The sequence below is a fragment of the Gorilla gorilla genome, chromosome 15 (assembly GCF_029281585.2).
Source record: "Gorilla gorilla gorilla isolate KB3781 chromosome 15, NHGRI_mGorGor1-v2.1_pri, whole genome shotgun sequence".
Lineage (NCBI taxonomy): Eukaryota > Metazoa > Chordata > Mammalia > Primates > Hominidae > Gorilla > Gorilla gorilla.
The window spans coordinates 33,989,301-34,005,122 of record NC_073239.2 but is presented as its reverse complement, the minus strand read 5'-3'; the positions used below and the strand labels follow the sequence as shown (position 1 = coordinate 34,005,122).

Sequence of the window (15,822 nt, the reverse complement as noted above, 5' to 3'; positions counted from 1 at the left end):
GGACGGGGCGGCTGGCCGGGCGGGGGGCTGACCCCCCCACCTCCCTCCCGGACGGAGCGGCTGGCCGGGGTGGGGGGGGGCTGACCCCCCCACCTCCCTCCCGGACGAGGTGGCTGCCGGGCGGAGACGCTCATCACTTCCCAGACGGGGTGGCTGCTGGGCGGAGGGGCTCCTCACTTCTCGGGCGGGGCGGCTGCCGGGCGGAGGGGCTCCTCACTTCTCAGATGGGGCGGTTGCCAGGCAGAGGGTCTCCTCACTTCTCAGACGGGGCGGCCGGGCAGAGACGCTCCTCACTTCCCAGATGTGAGGGCAGCCGGGCAGAGACGCTCCTCACTTCCCAGATGGGATGGCGGCCGGGCAGAGACGCTCCTCACTTTCCAGACTGGGCAGCCAGGCAGAGGGGCTCCTCACATCCCGGACGATGGGCGGCCGGGCGGAGACGCTCCTCACTTCCCAGACGGGGCGGCAGCCGGGCAGAGGCTGCAATCTCGGCACTTTGGGAGGCCAAGGCAGGCGGCTGGGAGGTGGTTGTAGCGGGCCGAGATCACGCCACTGCACTCCAGCCTGGGCACCACTGAGCACCGAGTGAACGAGACTCCGTCTGCAATCCTGGCACCTCGGGAGGCCGAGGCTGGCCGATCACTCGCGGTTAGGAGCTGGAGACCAGCCCGGCCAACACAGCAAAACCCCGTCTCCACCAAAAAAATACGAAAACCAGTCAGGCGTGGCGGCGCGCGCCTGCAATCGCAGGCACTCGGCAGGCTGAGGCAGGAGAATCAGGCAGGGAGGTTGCAGTGAGCTGAGATGGCAGCAGTACCGTCCAGCTTCGGTTCAGCATCAGAGGGAGACCGTGGAAAGAGCGGGAGAGGGAGACCGTGGGGAGAGCGAGAGAGAGAGGGAGAGGGAGAGGGAGAGGGAGGGAGAGGGAGAGGGAGAGGGAGAGGGGGCGAATGTCAAGTCTTTCACATGAAAAAAATGAACCTCGGCCGAGTGTGGTGGCTCACGCCTGTAATCCCAGCACTTTAGGGGACTGAGGCAGGAGGGATCACTTGAGCCCAGGAGTTCAAGACCAGCCTGGGCAATATGGCAAGACTCCATAGCTAAAAATAAAAAATTTAATTAGCTGGGCATGGTGGCAAGTGACTGTAGTCCTAGCTACTCAGGAGGCTGAGGCAGAAGGATTGCTTGAGCCCAGAAGTTCAAGGCTGCAGTGAGCTATGAAGCTATGGAGTGCCACTGCACTCCAGTCTGAGCAGCAGAGTAAGACCATCTCTACAAAAAAAGAAAGAAAAAGAACCTCGCCCAGCATGGTGGAGTGCATTTTCAGTCCCGGCTACTTGGCAGGCGGAAGCAGGAGGATTCCTTGAGCCCAAGAGTTCAAGGCTGCAGTGCTCTGCGATTGTGCCTGTGCCTGTGAATAGCCACTGCACCACAGCCTGGGCAACACAGTCAGACCATGTCTCCCCCAAAAAAAAAAAAAGATAGAAAAAAATGAACCAAACTAGTAAAGCAATGGCAGTTAATGTGAAAAGATTAAACCGATGTGAAGGTTTTAGTGGGCTAGAAGCTCTGTTTATGGCAGTAAAGGAATGAAGCTGCCCCAGAAGCTAATGGAAAGCTAGGTCGCATTCCCTGCATTGATTGGGGGACTCAATGGTTTCACTGTAACCTGATTTGAGTGTTGGGTTCAATTCTGAGAACATTTTTCCTTTTTTAAAATGTAAACAAAAATTTTTAATTGTACAAAAACAGGACAAAATTAAAAACACTTTTTAAAAAATCTATAATTATACTACCCACAAATAACCATGTTAAATACATTGGAATATATTCTTTCAGATGATATATATGTTACTATATACATAAATGTATATTTACTAGAATGAGAGCATACTAACAAAGTGCTTTATTAAAATTTTTAACTTTATTGTTATAAATCTCTTTCTATACCAATAAATATAGAATCCATAGAAATATATCATCATTTTTAATTGTTGCATCTTCTCCCACTGTCTGGATTTACTGTAATTCATTTATCTGCTTCTCTATTCTTGGATTTTAAATTGCTTCCAAATATTTGTATGTTATAAACAACGTGTGCTAAGTCCCTTGTACGTACATATTTGCATATTTGACCAATTATTTCCTTCCTTGAGGTAAGATTGCAGGATTGAAGGGTTTGCAAAATGAAGCTTTTTTTTTTTTTTGAGACAGAGTCTCACTCTGTCACCCAGGCTGGAGTGCAGTGGCGCGCTCTCGGCTCAGTGCAATCTCCACCTCCTAGGTTCAAGCAATTATCTTGCCTCAGCCTCTTGAGTAGCTGGGATTACAGGCACACATGACCCTGCATGGCTAATTTTTTTGTATTTTTAGTAGAGACAGGGTTTTGCCATGTTGGCGCTGGTCTCGAACTCCTGACCTCAGGCAATCCACCCTCCTCGGCCTCCCAAAGTGCTGGGATTACAGACATGAGCCACCACGCCCGGCAAAATAAAGCTTTTTGATAAGCAATGAGAATATAACAAGTGATCAGAAAAGGAAAAGCAACCCAGCAGAAAAATAAATGTTTTATTTTTGTGTACATGGCAAGAAATATGAATAAGTAATTTACAGAAGAAGTTATGCAAATGACCAATGAATGATCGCTTCTCGGCCTTTGGGCTCTGATAAAGTGTACAAATGACCAATGAAGCCGGAACCAGTGGCTCATGCCTGTAATCCCAGCACTTTGGGAGGCCAAGGTGGGTGGATCACCTGAGGTCAGGAGTTCGAGACCAGCCTGGCCAACATGGTGAAACCTCGTCTCTACTAAAAATACAAAAATTAGCCGGGTGTGGTAGCAGGTTCCTGTAATCCCAGCTACTTGGGAAACTGAGGTAGAAGAATCGCTTGAACCCGGGATGCAGAGGTTGCAGTGAGCCGAGATCATGCCATTGCATTCCAGCCTGGATGACAAGAGCAAAACTCCATCTCAAAAAAAAAAAAAAAAGAGGCCAGGTGCGTTGGCTCATGCCTGTAATCCCAGCACTTTGAGAGGCCAAGGGGTGGATCACCTGAGGTCAGGAGTTCAAGACCAGCCTGGCCAACATGGAGAAACCCTGTCTCTACTAAAAATACAAAAATTAGCCAAGCATGGTGGTTCACACCTGTAATCCCAGCTACTCGGGTGGCTAAGGCGGAAGAATTGCTTGAACCGGGGAGGCAGAGGTTGCAGTGAGCTGAGATCCTGCCATTGTACTCCAGCCTGGGTGACAAGAGCAAAACTCTGTCTGAAAAAAAAAAAAAAAAAGACCAATGAACATATGAGAAGATACTCAACCTCACTAGCAATAGAAGAAATACATAACAATAAGATACTATTTTTTACATGCAGGTTGACAAAAATTTTAAAGATTGACAATAGCTAGTAATGGCAAAAAGTGAAGAAGTTGGATTTTTTATACAATGTTGGTGGGAGAGGAAATTGTTACCACATTTTTGGAGGCAACTTGGCAGAATTTATCAAAATAATTACTGAAATTTAAATTGGTCATACACTATTAGCCATAAGTCCTAATAGCAGGAATTTATGCCAAAAAAATTCAGCACCAGTAACAAAATAGAAGAAATGTGTGTTCATTGGTTATACATGTGACATCTAAAAATGAATTATGGAATTTTATGGGTACTGTAAGCCAAAAATAAAATTCTAAGCACCCCGAACCAACTAAATGGGCCCCTCCTCTCGACCAAGGGCATTCTAAAGTAAACTTGAAACACTAGTTCAGGCCATGATGAGAATGGGTGGTCAGACATGCCTCCTTAAACCTTCCTCCCGTTGGAATTCAGGCACAGCTGACCAGCATTAACATTAAAACAGTCTTATACCTTAAGACAGACAGCACAGATTCTTGGTAGCAATAAGATAACAATATGCAGACCAAGACAGCAGGCCCTGAAAGAAACCGAGTATTTTGCTCCAAAATATATTGCTTTGACATATTTTGAAATGGCCCTGCAAAGCTGTCTCTTTAAGTCTGATGTTCTCTCTGAAGCCTGCTACCTGAAGACTTCATCTGCATAATAAGAACCTCAGTCTCCACAACCCATCTGAACCCAGACACTCCCTTTTATTAATTCCAGGGCTTTAGATAAACTCTCGGCCAATTGCTAATCAGAAAATCTTTGAATTCACCTTTGACACGGAAGCCCTTCTTCGTCCCCACCCTCCTCAATGCCTCCACCCTCAACCGCCTCCCTGCTTTGAGTTGTCCCGCCTTTCCAGATCAAACCAAGGCACATCTTACATGTACTGGTTGATGTCTTATGTCTCCCTAAAATGTATAAAAACAAGCTGTAGCCCGACCACCTTGGGCATATGTCATCAGGATCTCCTGGGGCTGTGTCACAGGCCGTGGTCACTCACATTTGGCTCAGAATAAATCTCTTCAATTATTCTACAGTTTGACTCTTTCTGTTGACAGTATTGACATGGGAAGATTTTAAAAATCAAGTTGCAGACAATTCATATAATGCTTTCTTTTTTGTAAAACAAAAGTTATATGTGTGAATATGAATGAATATATACATATATATTATAAGCATACTAGGCTGGGCAAGGTGGCTCACACCTATAATCCCAGCTACTCACAAGGCTGAGACAGGAGAATTACTTGAACCCAGGAGGCGGAGATTGCAGTGAGCCGAGATCATGCCACTGCACTCCAGCCTGGGCGACCGAGCGAGACTCCGTCTCAAAAAAAAAAAAAAAAAAAAAATATATATATATATGTTTAACTAACAATGTTGACTGCTACAGAACGGAATTGGCTGGCAGGACTTTTCATGTTTTACTTTATACACTTCTGTACTGGCTAAAATTTTACAGTGAATGTGGATTTTCATAATTAAAAATATTAAAAACAAAAAAGTTTTCCAAAATTGATTCTAACTTTGGTTTAGACCTATGATATCAGTTTCGGGAATGAGGCCCCCTCAGAAGGGAATCAGGTCTGCTCACCTTGTTTTGTAGGGATCCTGAACAAACATACACCAAAATTGGCAAAGCAGGCGGACGCAAAGAGCATTGGCAGAATGTCTCCTGCCCCTCCTCCAAGCCTCAGGGCTGTGTAATGGCAAGTGCAAATTCAAAATAAGTGGCTTGTTTCTCTCTGCTGAAAATAAAGGAAGAAACTTCTCCCTCTTCCCTTTCCTTACATATTTACCTCAAAAAATATATGAGTTCTTTCTCTGTCTCTGAACTATAAATAAAGCTTTTTAAATGTTAACTAATCCTCTGAACAGCATTACAACCCAGGAATGTCTTTCTTAAGGACCTGGGAAATATCTCTTTGAAATCATCAAGGAAGATAGCACCTGTATGTCCCAGTCCTGGTGGGAGGGGAGGAACCTCTTGCTCCTAAACTACCTCCTGTTATAAAGATATGTAAAGTTTATTTTTGCTTGTCATAAAGCCAATTAGATAGAACAGATGATTCACCCCAATTACCAGGTGAACTGAGGACAAACTGTGTGGGACAAGTGGGGTTGTCAAGTCCTTTTACTTGAGGACTAGTTGTTGTTTATCTTGAGAAAATGTATGGAATTAATTTTATTAATATGTCTTTATAAAAGGGTGAAATTTCTTTCCGTCTTTGCAATCTTTTTAGAAAATTGCCTGTGATGAGCATTATATTCTGGTTTAATGCTTATTCAATAATAAAACTTTTATTTGTTTTCTTTTTTTATTATTATTATACTTTAAGTTTTAGGGTACATGTGCACAACCTTTGTGGGGCAGTTTTCTGGGCTGGGAATAGATGTTGTTTTTAATTCTATTTCCCACAGCTACAGAGTGTCAGACCCCTTTGTACACCTTCAGAAGCCAAGGCCACCCCCGGCTCCCTAGGTTCTGCCAGCTGCATCCTGGAGAAACTCTCTGGAGCTACTGGGAGAGTAAATGGAGGCCACAGGCAGATGCAGGCTGTGGATGCCACAGATATATTAAAGAATAAAAATCATGTCATAGACTAGAGAGGTCTGTGACACTTTGACATGCTCCCCCAATCCCCAGACTTTCTGGGACTGGACCACTGGCCATCTCTAAGGCTCTGTTTTCTAAGGAGTTTACAGCAGAAGCTACCTCCCACTTGGTCGTGGAACTAGAATGAGTGTAGAAGTGGGAGCAAGTATAGACAGCTAAGGCAAAGTGTGCAAGCAGATGAACTTTTCCCTCATGCCCCTTTCCCTGTATCTGAACCCATTACCATTTCCTGATGCTCACTGCCCCTCAGGGGGTCCTCCTAGTGCCTGCAGGCTTCTTCCTCCTTTCTAAGGGGCTGGACTGCTTTATTTAGTGGGAATACCCCAACCCAAATCCAAGCTAAAATTTACATTTTCAAAAAGGACTTTTGCTAAACTGCACATATTTTCACTTTATTTAGTAAATACTTACTGAGCATGTCTGGTATGTGAAACACTGATGTAGGTTTCTGGGAGAAAGGGTAGGAGACCCCCAAATTAATATCAACCAATCTTCTGCACTGAAAGGGATTTGCTATTTCTTGGGGAAGATGTTACAGGTAGTCAGGCACGAGTGGGGCAGGAGAGGGCTATCCTCCACCAACTAGGAATGTCAGGTGATGGTTCGGGATTTGTCACATTGCCTCTCTAAAAGTGATAAATTGGCAGCCAGGGAGAGGCCATTATCCTGAGGGTACACACCTGTTGCACTGAAGTGTTAATTGAATACAGATGCCAGGAAGAAGCAACTTTTTGGGCATGCACATTAAGAGACAAAATGGCGGAGTATGACCTTCCAGGGGCACTCCACCGGAAAAGGGAAGAAAGTCTCAGTTGGGCATGGGTACAACTTCCTAAACACAATGTGTGTGCTCACTTCCCATGGGTAAGGGGGGCACTGCACGTGCAGGCAGCACACCCTAAGGGAAGAATCATGGGAAAGGGGCCAGCCTATAGAGTCCTAGGATCAAGGTTAAACACTGCACTTTACCTCGGTGCCCACTTGGGTCTCTTCCAAGCGTACTTTCCTTTCTTTGCTGTTCTAAAGCCTTTTTAAATAAACTTCCACCCCTGCTCTGAAACTTCCCATGGTCTCTTTTTCCATCTTATGCCCCTCAGTCAAATTCTTTCTTCTGAGGAGACAAGGATTGAGGTTGCTGCAGACCTGTATGGATTCGCCTCTGGTAGCTTGGATGCCTTCCACTGCTAACATATTTGGTGCTGTGAGACTCAAATATTTGGCACCCCTAACAAAGACAGACAAACAAACACATCAACCCCACAAAGCATGAAAAGGTCTATAAGAAGGAAGTGTTTGCTGTGGGCTGAGAATGGAACTGCTAGGCTAAGGGTTCACCAGTGGAAACTTGGACGTATGTTGCTGGTTTTAAATCCAAGCTTAGAAGCTTTTGGTCAGTGGTTTGAAAGACTTCTGAGACAGTCTATGAGTTCTCAAATGTTTTAAGTGAAACACTTCTGGTAGAAAGAGCATGGGTTCTGAGGCCATCTCAGAGTCTTACACAGGGAATCACAGAGGTCTAGCTTCTTCCTCTCCACTAATCTGATCCTGGAGACTCACAGAAATCTCCATAGAAGACTGAGCCTCACAGTCTAACTGCTTTGCCAGATGTACAGTAACAGTGGGCTTCCTCTAGAGGCACAAGGTGTCCTCACAAGCCCTACTAGCCAAAGAGTCTAAATCTTGGGGCTTCGGGTCCACTCAAAGAAGCAGAGTCTTTGGCACATGCAAGACATCCTCAGTTTCTACACCTCCCATTCCTGGCCTGCAAATCCCCAACAACGCTCCGTTTACCTGAGCTCACCTTTCATCATCTGTTCTCATGGGATCTGGTTTTCCACTTTGGGAGGATTGTCCTTCTGCTTAGACTTAAAAATGTTATATGAAATTTCAAGGTTGTAAGAACTGATAGACTGAATATAAAAGTGGACAACAGCCAGACCATATATAACAACAGAACACTGACTCAGAAACTCCGAAGGGACCCTCAAGGGAAGCCAAACCACAACCAAACCTCTGAAGCACTTGGCCCAGAATGGCCAAGACTTGTTCGTGACTGCCCACTTTCCTGTTTTCTGAAGCCCCCCTCCCCTTCCACACTTCTTTCAAACTCAAGACCAATCACAGAAAGTCAAATATGCTTCCCAAACCAATCCCCTGAGATGTCCTGCTTCTAGTTTATCGGGGAACCTGCCCCATTAGTCACGTAGGTTCTTTTCTATTTTCCCTAAGCGTCGGCCGGTTTGAGAAATAAAGGGACAGAGTACAAAAGACAGAAATTTTAAAGCTGGGCATCCGGGGGAGACATCACATGTCGGTAGGTTCCGTGATGCCCCACAAGCCGCAAAAACCAGCAAGTTTTTATTAGGGACTTTCAAAAGGGGAGGGAATGTACGAATAGGTGTGGGTCACAGAGGTCACGTACTTCACAAGGTAATAGAATATCACAAGGCAAATGGAGGCAGGGCGAGATCACAGGACCACAGGACCGGGTGAAATTAAAATTGCTAATGAAGTTTCGGGCACCATTGTCATTGATAACATCTTATCAGGAGACAGGGTTTTGAGAGCAACTGATCTGACCAAAATTTATTAGGTGGGAATTTCCTCTTCCTAATAAGCCTGGGAGTGCTATGCGAGACTGGGGTCTATTTCACCCCTACAGTTTACAGACCATAAAAGATGGGCACACCCAGGGGGCCGTCTATAGGCCTACACCCCCAGGCACGTACTCTCTTTCCCAGGGATGTTCCTTGTTGAGAAAAAGAATTCAGTGATATTTCTCCCATTTGCTTTTGAAAGAAGAGAAATATGGCCCTGTTCCACCCGGCTCACTGGCGGTCAGAGTTTAAGGTTATCTCTCTTATTCCCTGAACATTGCTGTTATCCTGTTCTTTTTTCAAGGTGCCCAGATTTCATATTTGTTCAAACACACATGCTCTACAATTTGTGCAGTTAACGCAATCATCACATGGTCCTGAGGTGACATACATCTTCCTCAGCTGACAGGATTAAGAGATTAAAGACAGGCATAGGAAATCACAAGGGTATTGATTGGGGAAGTGATAAGTGTCCATGAAATCTTCACAATCCACATTCTTCTGCCATGGCTTCAGCCGGTCCCTCCATTTGGGGTCCCTGACTTCCCGCAACACTAGTTAGCTCACCTCCAGCTTCCCCACACCAAAATCCTCCAGTCAGGGGATACTCGGGCCTTTCCCTTTTTTTCTACTGTGAAGCTTTCCACTCCCCTGCCTGCCTTTGACTCTCTGCCAAATGCAAGTGATGGTGGCTGACTCCCCTGATATAGCTAGCTCTGAATAAGTGGCATCTGTGCTCATTTAAGTGGTCTTCATTTATGTCCACAGAACTCTGCAGCAGTTCCTTAGGTATGCATGTGTCCTTCTGACCAGTTCCACGCAGAGCACAGGGGTTAATTTAGCAAAGTGGATGCTGCAGCACTGGCGGCCAAGCAAGACAAGAAATTAAACCTCAGAGATTCTGATGACATTGAAAAGCTGGTTTGCACTGAGCTGAACCACAGGCCCAGAGTGGGGCCAAGTAAGCATCCCAGACAGTGTTTGGGCACCAAGAATTCAGACTAGGTGTGCAGTTAAAAACAGATTCTTGGCTAGGCACAGTGGCTCATGCCTCTAATCCCAGCGCTTTGGGAGGCCAATGTGGGCAGATCACGAGTTCAGGAGATCGAGACCATCCTGGCTAACACAGTGAAACCCCATCTCTACTAAAAATACAAAAATTAGCTAGGCATGGTGGCACGTGCCTGTGGTCCCAGCTACTCAGGAGGCTGAGGCAGGAGAATCACTTGAACCCAGGAGGCGGAGGTTGCAGTGAGCTGAGATTGCACCACTGCACTCCATCCTGGGCGACAGAGCGAGACTCCGTCTCAAAACAAAAACAAAACAGATTCTTTCCAGGTGTATGGAGCCAGAAAAGGGGAGAAGCTATGCCTTGTGGAGAGATAATGAACTTTGTAGTCAAGCTGCTTTTTGGTCACAAGAATCCAAGACCTTCTCAAGATAGCTCAATAAAAAGGGATTTGATTTACAGGTACAGGTAAAACACATCAAATCCAGGAATAGGAATCAAAACTCTACCAGCTCCAGGCCTAGGAAGTCATGAGAGAAGAGGGCTTTTTGTGTTGTGCCTTTGTGTTGTGAGTGGGCTGTCATCTGTCTCTTCTCTGTTTTTCTCTATACATCAACTGCATTCTCTCTGAGGGGCAGACTGGTTTCCTCTAATTATTCATCAGCTTGCACCTGGCACCCAAAGTGGCCACTCCAGCCACCAAGCCTATTTCTGCTTCCAGGGGAAGCATCGCACTTGTGTGGAATAATCTCTGTGTTTTTTGCTTCAATTTCTCAAAAAAGTGGTATCTGTTTGCACAGCTCCTCTGGTCCAGCCAAGCCACACAGGTCACAGGTCACTGGCCAGTCTCTTAGGTGTGCAAGTGTCCCTGCAGGTGATGGGTTATGCCTTCAGTCAGATTATCCATCCATGGATCAATCATTAGTGGCTAGGGGAACAGGGCCATGTCTTACATGAGGACATGAGCATATTGGATATTATGAACATGTTCTATTACAGAAAGCAATATTATTAAATAACACAGATGACATACACCCAACACAATCATTGCAAATGCCCAAAAAAATGGATTACAGGATATGATAGTGGATTAGAGAATAATGAAGGTTATTTCTAAAAAGATCCTGCAGAGGATGGAAAGAAAGAGGGTCCGTGCAGAGAAGTTCAGGAAGGACTTCGTGTCAAGCTGATAGAACAGTTGTGTTTGGGATCCATAAAGAAATGGGGCCAAACATGTTAGGACTTTAGGAGGAAATAGGCTGCATGGCCCTTCCATTCTTACAATATTCAGTGTGGATGGGGCTTAGAGATCATCAAGTCCAGCCCTGTTGCACTTCAGCTGAGAGTACTGAGAGTCAGAATGGCTGGTGACACAGCTGCGGTCACAGATTAAAGTGAAAACCCAGGCCACAGTTCAAGTCTCTGTCTCCACAGTCAGTCTTTCCACTATAGACTATTCAGAATTCCTTAGCTAGCTCACTCTTTCACTAAGGCAGCTCCTCTCTTTCTAACACTGGAGCTTTACAAATAGATACATGGTGGATAAGAGCAAGCCCTTCCTTGGTGGTCTTTGTTGGAGGATAATCTGCTTCTCAGCACTGCCCTCATCCTCTTTTCGAAAACTCCTCGAACCCTGACCCACACATCCCTGAGGACTCCCTGTACTGTGTCATTCCTCAGAGTATATATAAAGGGGTTGAGGAATGGAGTCACCACACTGCTCAGAACCGAAGGGATCTTGTTGATCTCCAGATATTCTTTCTGGGAGGGAGTCACATAGATAAACACAGTGATGCCACTAGAAATGATGACTATGGTCAGGTGGGAAGCACAGGTATTAAAGGCCTTCTTCCTTCCACTTGCAGAAGGAATGCGCACTATGGTCAAGATGATGTACATATAGGAATAGGCCACGAGGACTATGCAGCAGAGGATGACCACGGAAGAAAGCATAAAATCCATCAGCTCGATGGCAGAGGTATCTGCACAGGCCAGGGCCAGCAAGGGTCCACTGTCACAGAAGAAGTGGTTAATGATATTGGAGCCACAGAAGGGCAGCTGGGAGATGAGGATGGTTGGAAAGAGCACAGACAGGAAGCCTCCCACCCGAGAGAACACAATGGTCCCAATGCAGACAGAAGGTCTCTTGATGGTGGTGTACCGCAGGGGGCAGCAGATGGCGGCATAGCGGTCATAGGACATGACCGTCAGCAGGAGGATCTCAACTGTGCCCAAGAAAAAGTAGAAATAGCACTGGGTGATACATCCGGCAAAGGAGATGGTTTTATCCCTAGATCCTAAGTTGGCCAACACTTTTGGAGAGATGACTGAGGTGAAGAGGATGTCCAGGATAGAGAGGTTGCACAAGAAGAAGTACATGGGGGTGTGGAGGCGGGAGCAGGACAGCACAGTGGAGATGATGAGCAGGTTCCGCAGAAGAGTCAGCAGGAACGTGGGCAGCAGGATCACCAGGAGCAGCAGCTCCACCTCCCTGCTCAGGGAAAACCCCAGCAGAACAAACTCAGTCACCGCTGCAGTCCAGTTACCCATGGGCCTGGTGGGCCTGGCTCAATTCTTCTAACAGAACAAAGGGAGATAACACTTAAGAGAGTGTTCAGTGGATGAAACCCCATGGCTGCTCACTAGAAAAATATGAACATAGAACATGATGACTGCCAGCTAGACGTGTAATCCAAGTTTAGCTTGGCTTTCAATTATTTGCCTATCAAAATGGACAAGGTTTTTGAAAATAATAATGTACACTATCAGCAAGGGTGTCCTGAGACCTACGCTGTCATATAGTTCATATAAACTTTCTAAAAGATAATTTAGCGATGTGTATCAAAAACCTTAAAATTAAGCAAATTCTTAGATTCGGAAATTGTACTTCCATCCTGAGGAAGTAGTCATGGATATGTTAAAAAGATTTTGCCACAAGAATATTCACCACAGAATTTTTTACAATAATGAAAATTTGGCAACAACTTTAATATCCAGAAATGGGAGATGAAATAAACAAATTACAGTACCTTTAAGAAATAACACATTATGTAGCCATTAAAAATTATATTTTACAGTAACATATAAATGACAAAACATTCAAAATGTATTATTAAGTTTTAAAGCATTATTTTAAGCATTATTTAAGTATTTATTATTATTAGGTTTTAAAAGTGTTTTTAAAGCAAGTTACAAACTTGTAATGACATTGTGATGCCATTTTGGGGGAGAGATGTAAATTAGCAAAGGTCCTAGAGTAGCCAAGAAGACATTGCTGAAGAAGAAAGTCAGGGAAGGGGCTTGCATTGGCAGATATTGAGACTTATAAAATTGGAATGATTAAGGCAAGATGGCATTGGCACAAATATACATAAAAATGACCAATGGAACAAAATACAGAGCCAAGAAACAGACCCACACAGATGTGGAACAGTGATGTGTGTCAGAAGTGAAAGAAGCTGGTACTGCTGCTTGTCCACAGGGGAAAAAGTAAAATTGATTCCCAATCTCATATCAGACACTAACATCCACTCCAGATGGACAAAAAACTTTTGTGTAAAGATCAAAACTTTTAGAAGAAAAGATAGAAGAATGTTGTTTTTGGCCTCAGAGTAGAAAAGAACCTACTAAATAAGACCCAAAAAAGTGCTAAACAGAAAAGAAAATATTAATAAATTAAGCTACATTAAAATGAAGAATTTCTATTTATTAAAAGAGCCTTCAAATAAAGTTAAAGGCAAATCACAAACAGGAAGAACATATTTATGCCACATATTTATGCCACAAATGTCTCCAGACATTTGCATTGCCAAGGATCTTTTCTTTCTTAACAGCTTTATCGATATATAACTCAAGTACCATACATTCCACCCATTTAAAGTATACAATTCAATAGCTTTTAGTGTATTCACAAAACTGTGTGCCCATCACCACAATCAACTTAAGAATATATATATATATATATATATATATATTTTTGAGATGGAGTCTCGCTCTGTCACCCAGGCTGGAGTGCAGTGGCACGAGCTCAGCTCACCGCAACCTCCACCTCCAGGGTTCAAGCGATTCTCCTGCCTCAGCCTTCTGAGTAAGCTGGGATTATAGGCGTGTGCCACCATGCCCAGCTAATTTTTGTATTTGTAGTAGAGATGAGGTTTCACCGTGTTGGTCAGGCTGGTCTCCAACTCCTGACCTCGTGATCTTCCCACCTTGACCTCCCAAAGTGCTGGGATTACAGGCACGAGCCACCATGCCCGGCAGATTTAAGGATATTTTAATGATCCCTCTTCCATTCCCTGGAAACTATTTTTCTACTTTCTGACTGCGGATTTGCCTATTCCGGACATTTCATATAAATGAATCATACCATATGTGGTCCTTTGTGTCTAGCTTCTTTCACTCACTATAATATTTTCTTTATTTTTATTTTTAAATTTTTTTTAGAGACAGGGTCCTGCTCTGTCAGTGAGGCTGGAGTGCAGTGGCATGAAGACAGCTCACTGCAGCCCCAAACTCCTGGGCTCAAGTGATCCTCCTGCCTCAGCCTCCCAAGTAGCTAGGACTACAGGTGCACACCATCACACCTGGATAATTTTTTTTTTTTTTTGAGATGGAGTTTTACTCTTGTCACCCAGGCTGGAGTGCAATGGTGCAATCTCTGGTCACTGCCACCTCCGCCTCCCCGGTTCAAGCGATTCTCCAGCCTCAGCCTCCCAAGTAGCTGGGATTACAGGCGTCTGCCACCACGCCCAGCAGATTTTTGTATTTTTAGTAGAGACAGGGTTTCCCCATGTTGGCCAGGCTGGTCTCGAACTCCTGACTTCAAGTGATCCATCCACCTCGGCCTCCCAAAGTGCTGGGATTACAGGCGTGAGCCACCGTGCCTAGCCTAATTTTTTTTTAATTAGAAAATAATTTTACTTTTTTTATTTTTTGAGACAGGGTCTCATTCTGTCACCCAGGCTGGAGTGCAGTGGTGCAATCATAACTCACTACACCCTCGACCTCCCAGGCTCAAGTGATCCTCCCACCTCAGACTCCCAAGTAACTGGGACTACAGGCACACACCACCATGCCCGGCCAATTTTTGTATTTTTTGTAGTGATAGGGGTTTTGCCATATTGCCCAGTCTGGTCTCGAACTCCTGGGCTCAAGCGATCTTCCTGTCTTAGCATCCCAAAGTGCTGAGATTACAGGTGTAGGCCACTTACTATAATATTTTTAAAGGTTCATCTATGTTATAGCATGGATCATTGCCAAGGATCTTAAAGAACCAATGTAGCAGGAGGAAAGGCCACAGCCCCAAGAAGAAGCCCTGACCCCTGGCATGGCAGAAACACACACACACACACACACACACACACACACACACACACACACACACACACACACACACATAGAAAGACAGCAGTTACTAAATGTAGATATATGCACAGTCTGTAAAATCTAGAAGAATAGTATGGAGGATGAATTTGGACTTGGTCACCAAATCTGGAAATGGTAAGATGAGGGATCAAGACTTAATTCATTTAACTCTCAAAATACATCTTTGCATAAGGTGCCACTGCACCCACTGGAAAATCATTTCCTCACATCAGAAATATTAAGAAGCTTAATGAAGGCAAAGATACACACCTGAGATTATAACAGGAACTGCTGCTCCCAGCCAGCCCCCAAATGCCAAACGATTGGTCTGCACTCACCTCGGCTAGGGTTGCCTTATGCCACCTCCACGGCTCAGTCTGTTCACCTGGGATTTGCTGCCACCTAGGATCTTCCACGGTAATTATCTTGACCAAAAAGCCACAGTGCATTCCGCATGAGAGCAGCAGTGTTTGACAGGTGAAATGAGCCCTTCCCAACTCATGTGGATTGTTGCCCTAGCTGTGACCTCTTGCCCGACCAGCATGCACTCGTGTTGTAGACAGCTGGAAGGTACCTGTTGGATGTTTTACACTGCTGAGGAAGTTACAAGGTATGACATCCATTCCAGCATAGAGAGGTCTACAAATCCTCTGGCCCTAATCCTGAGAGTGTGAGGAAGTCACCTTCGGTTAAGCATTGACCAGCTGCACCTCCCACACTGTCTACACAATCTGATCCAGTTGGGGAGAGAAAAGGGGCACTCTCCACTAAGCTCCTGGACGGTGCTTTGTTCCCCTCTCCTGCTACCATCTTTCCTGCACCCTCTCCAG

The 15,822-nt window shown here is 45.0% G+C and overlaps 1 protein-coding gene across 1 annotated transcript; it reads right to left on the bottom strand.

Annotated features, from left to right (window-relative positions):
- Positions 1-8,294: 8,294 nt before the first annotated feature.
- OR6J1 (olfactory receptor family 6 subfamily J member 1) lies at positions 8,295-15,586 on the bottom strand. Its single transcript, XM_063698340.1, has 2 exons — positions 15,331-15,586; positions 8,295-12,205 (listed from the first exon to the last, which is right to left on the bottom strand). Exon 2 carries the CDS (start codon positions 12,176-12,178, stop codon positions 11,150-11,152), a length of 1,029 nt encoding a protein of 342 aa, XP_063554410.1. The 5' UTR covers positions 12,179-12,205; positions 15,331-15,586; the 3' UTR covers positions 8,295-11,149.
- Positions 15,587-15,822: the final 236 nt, after the last annotated feature.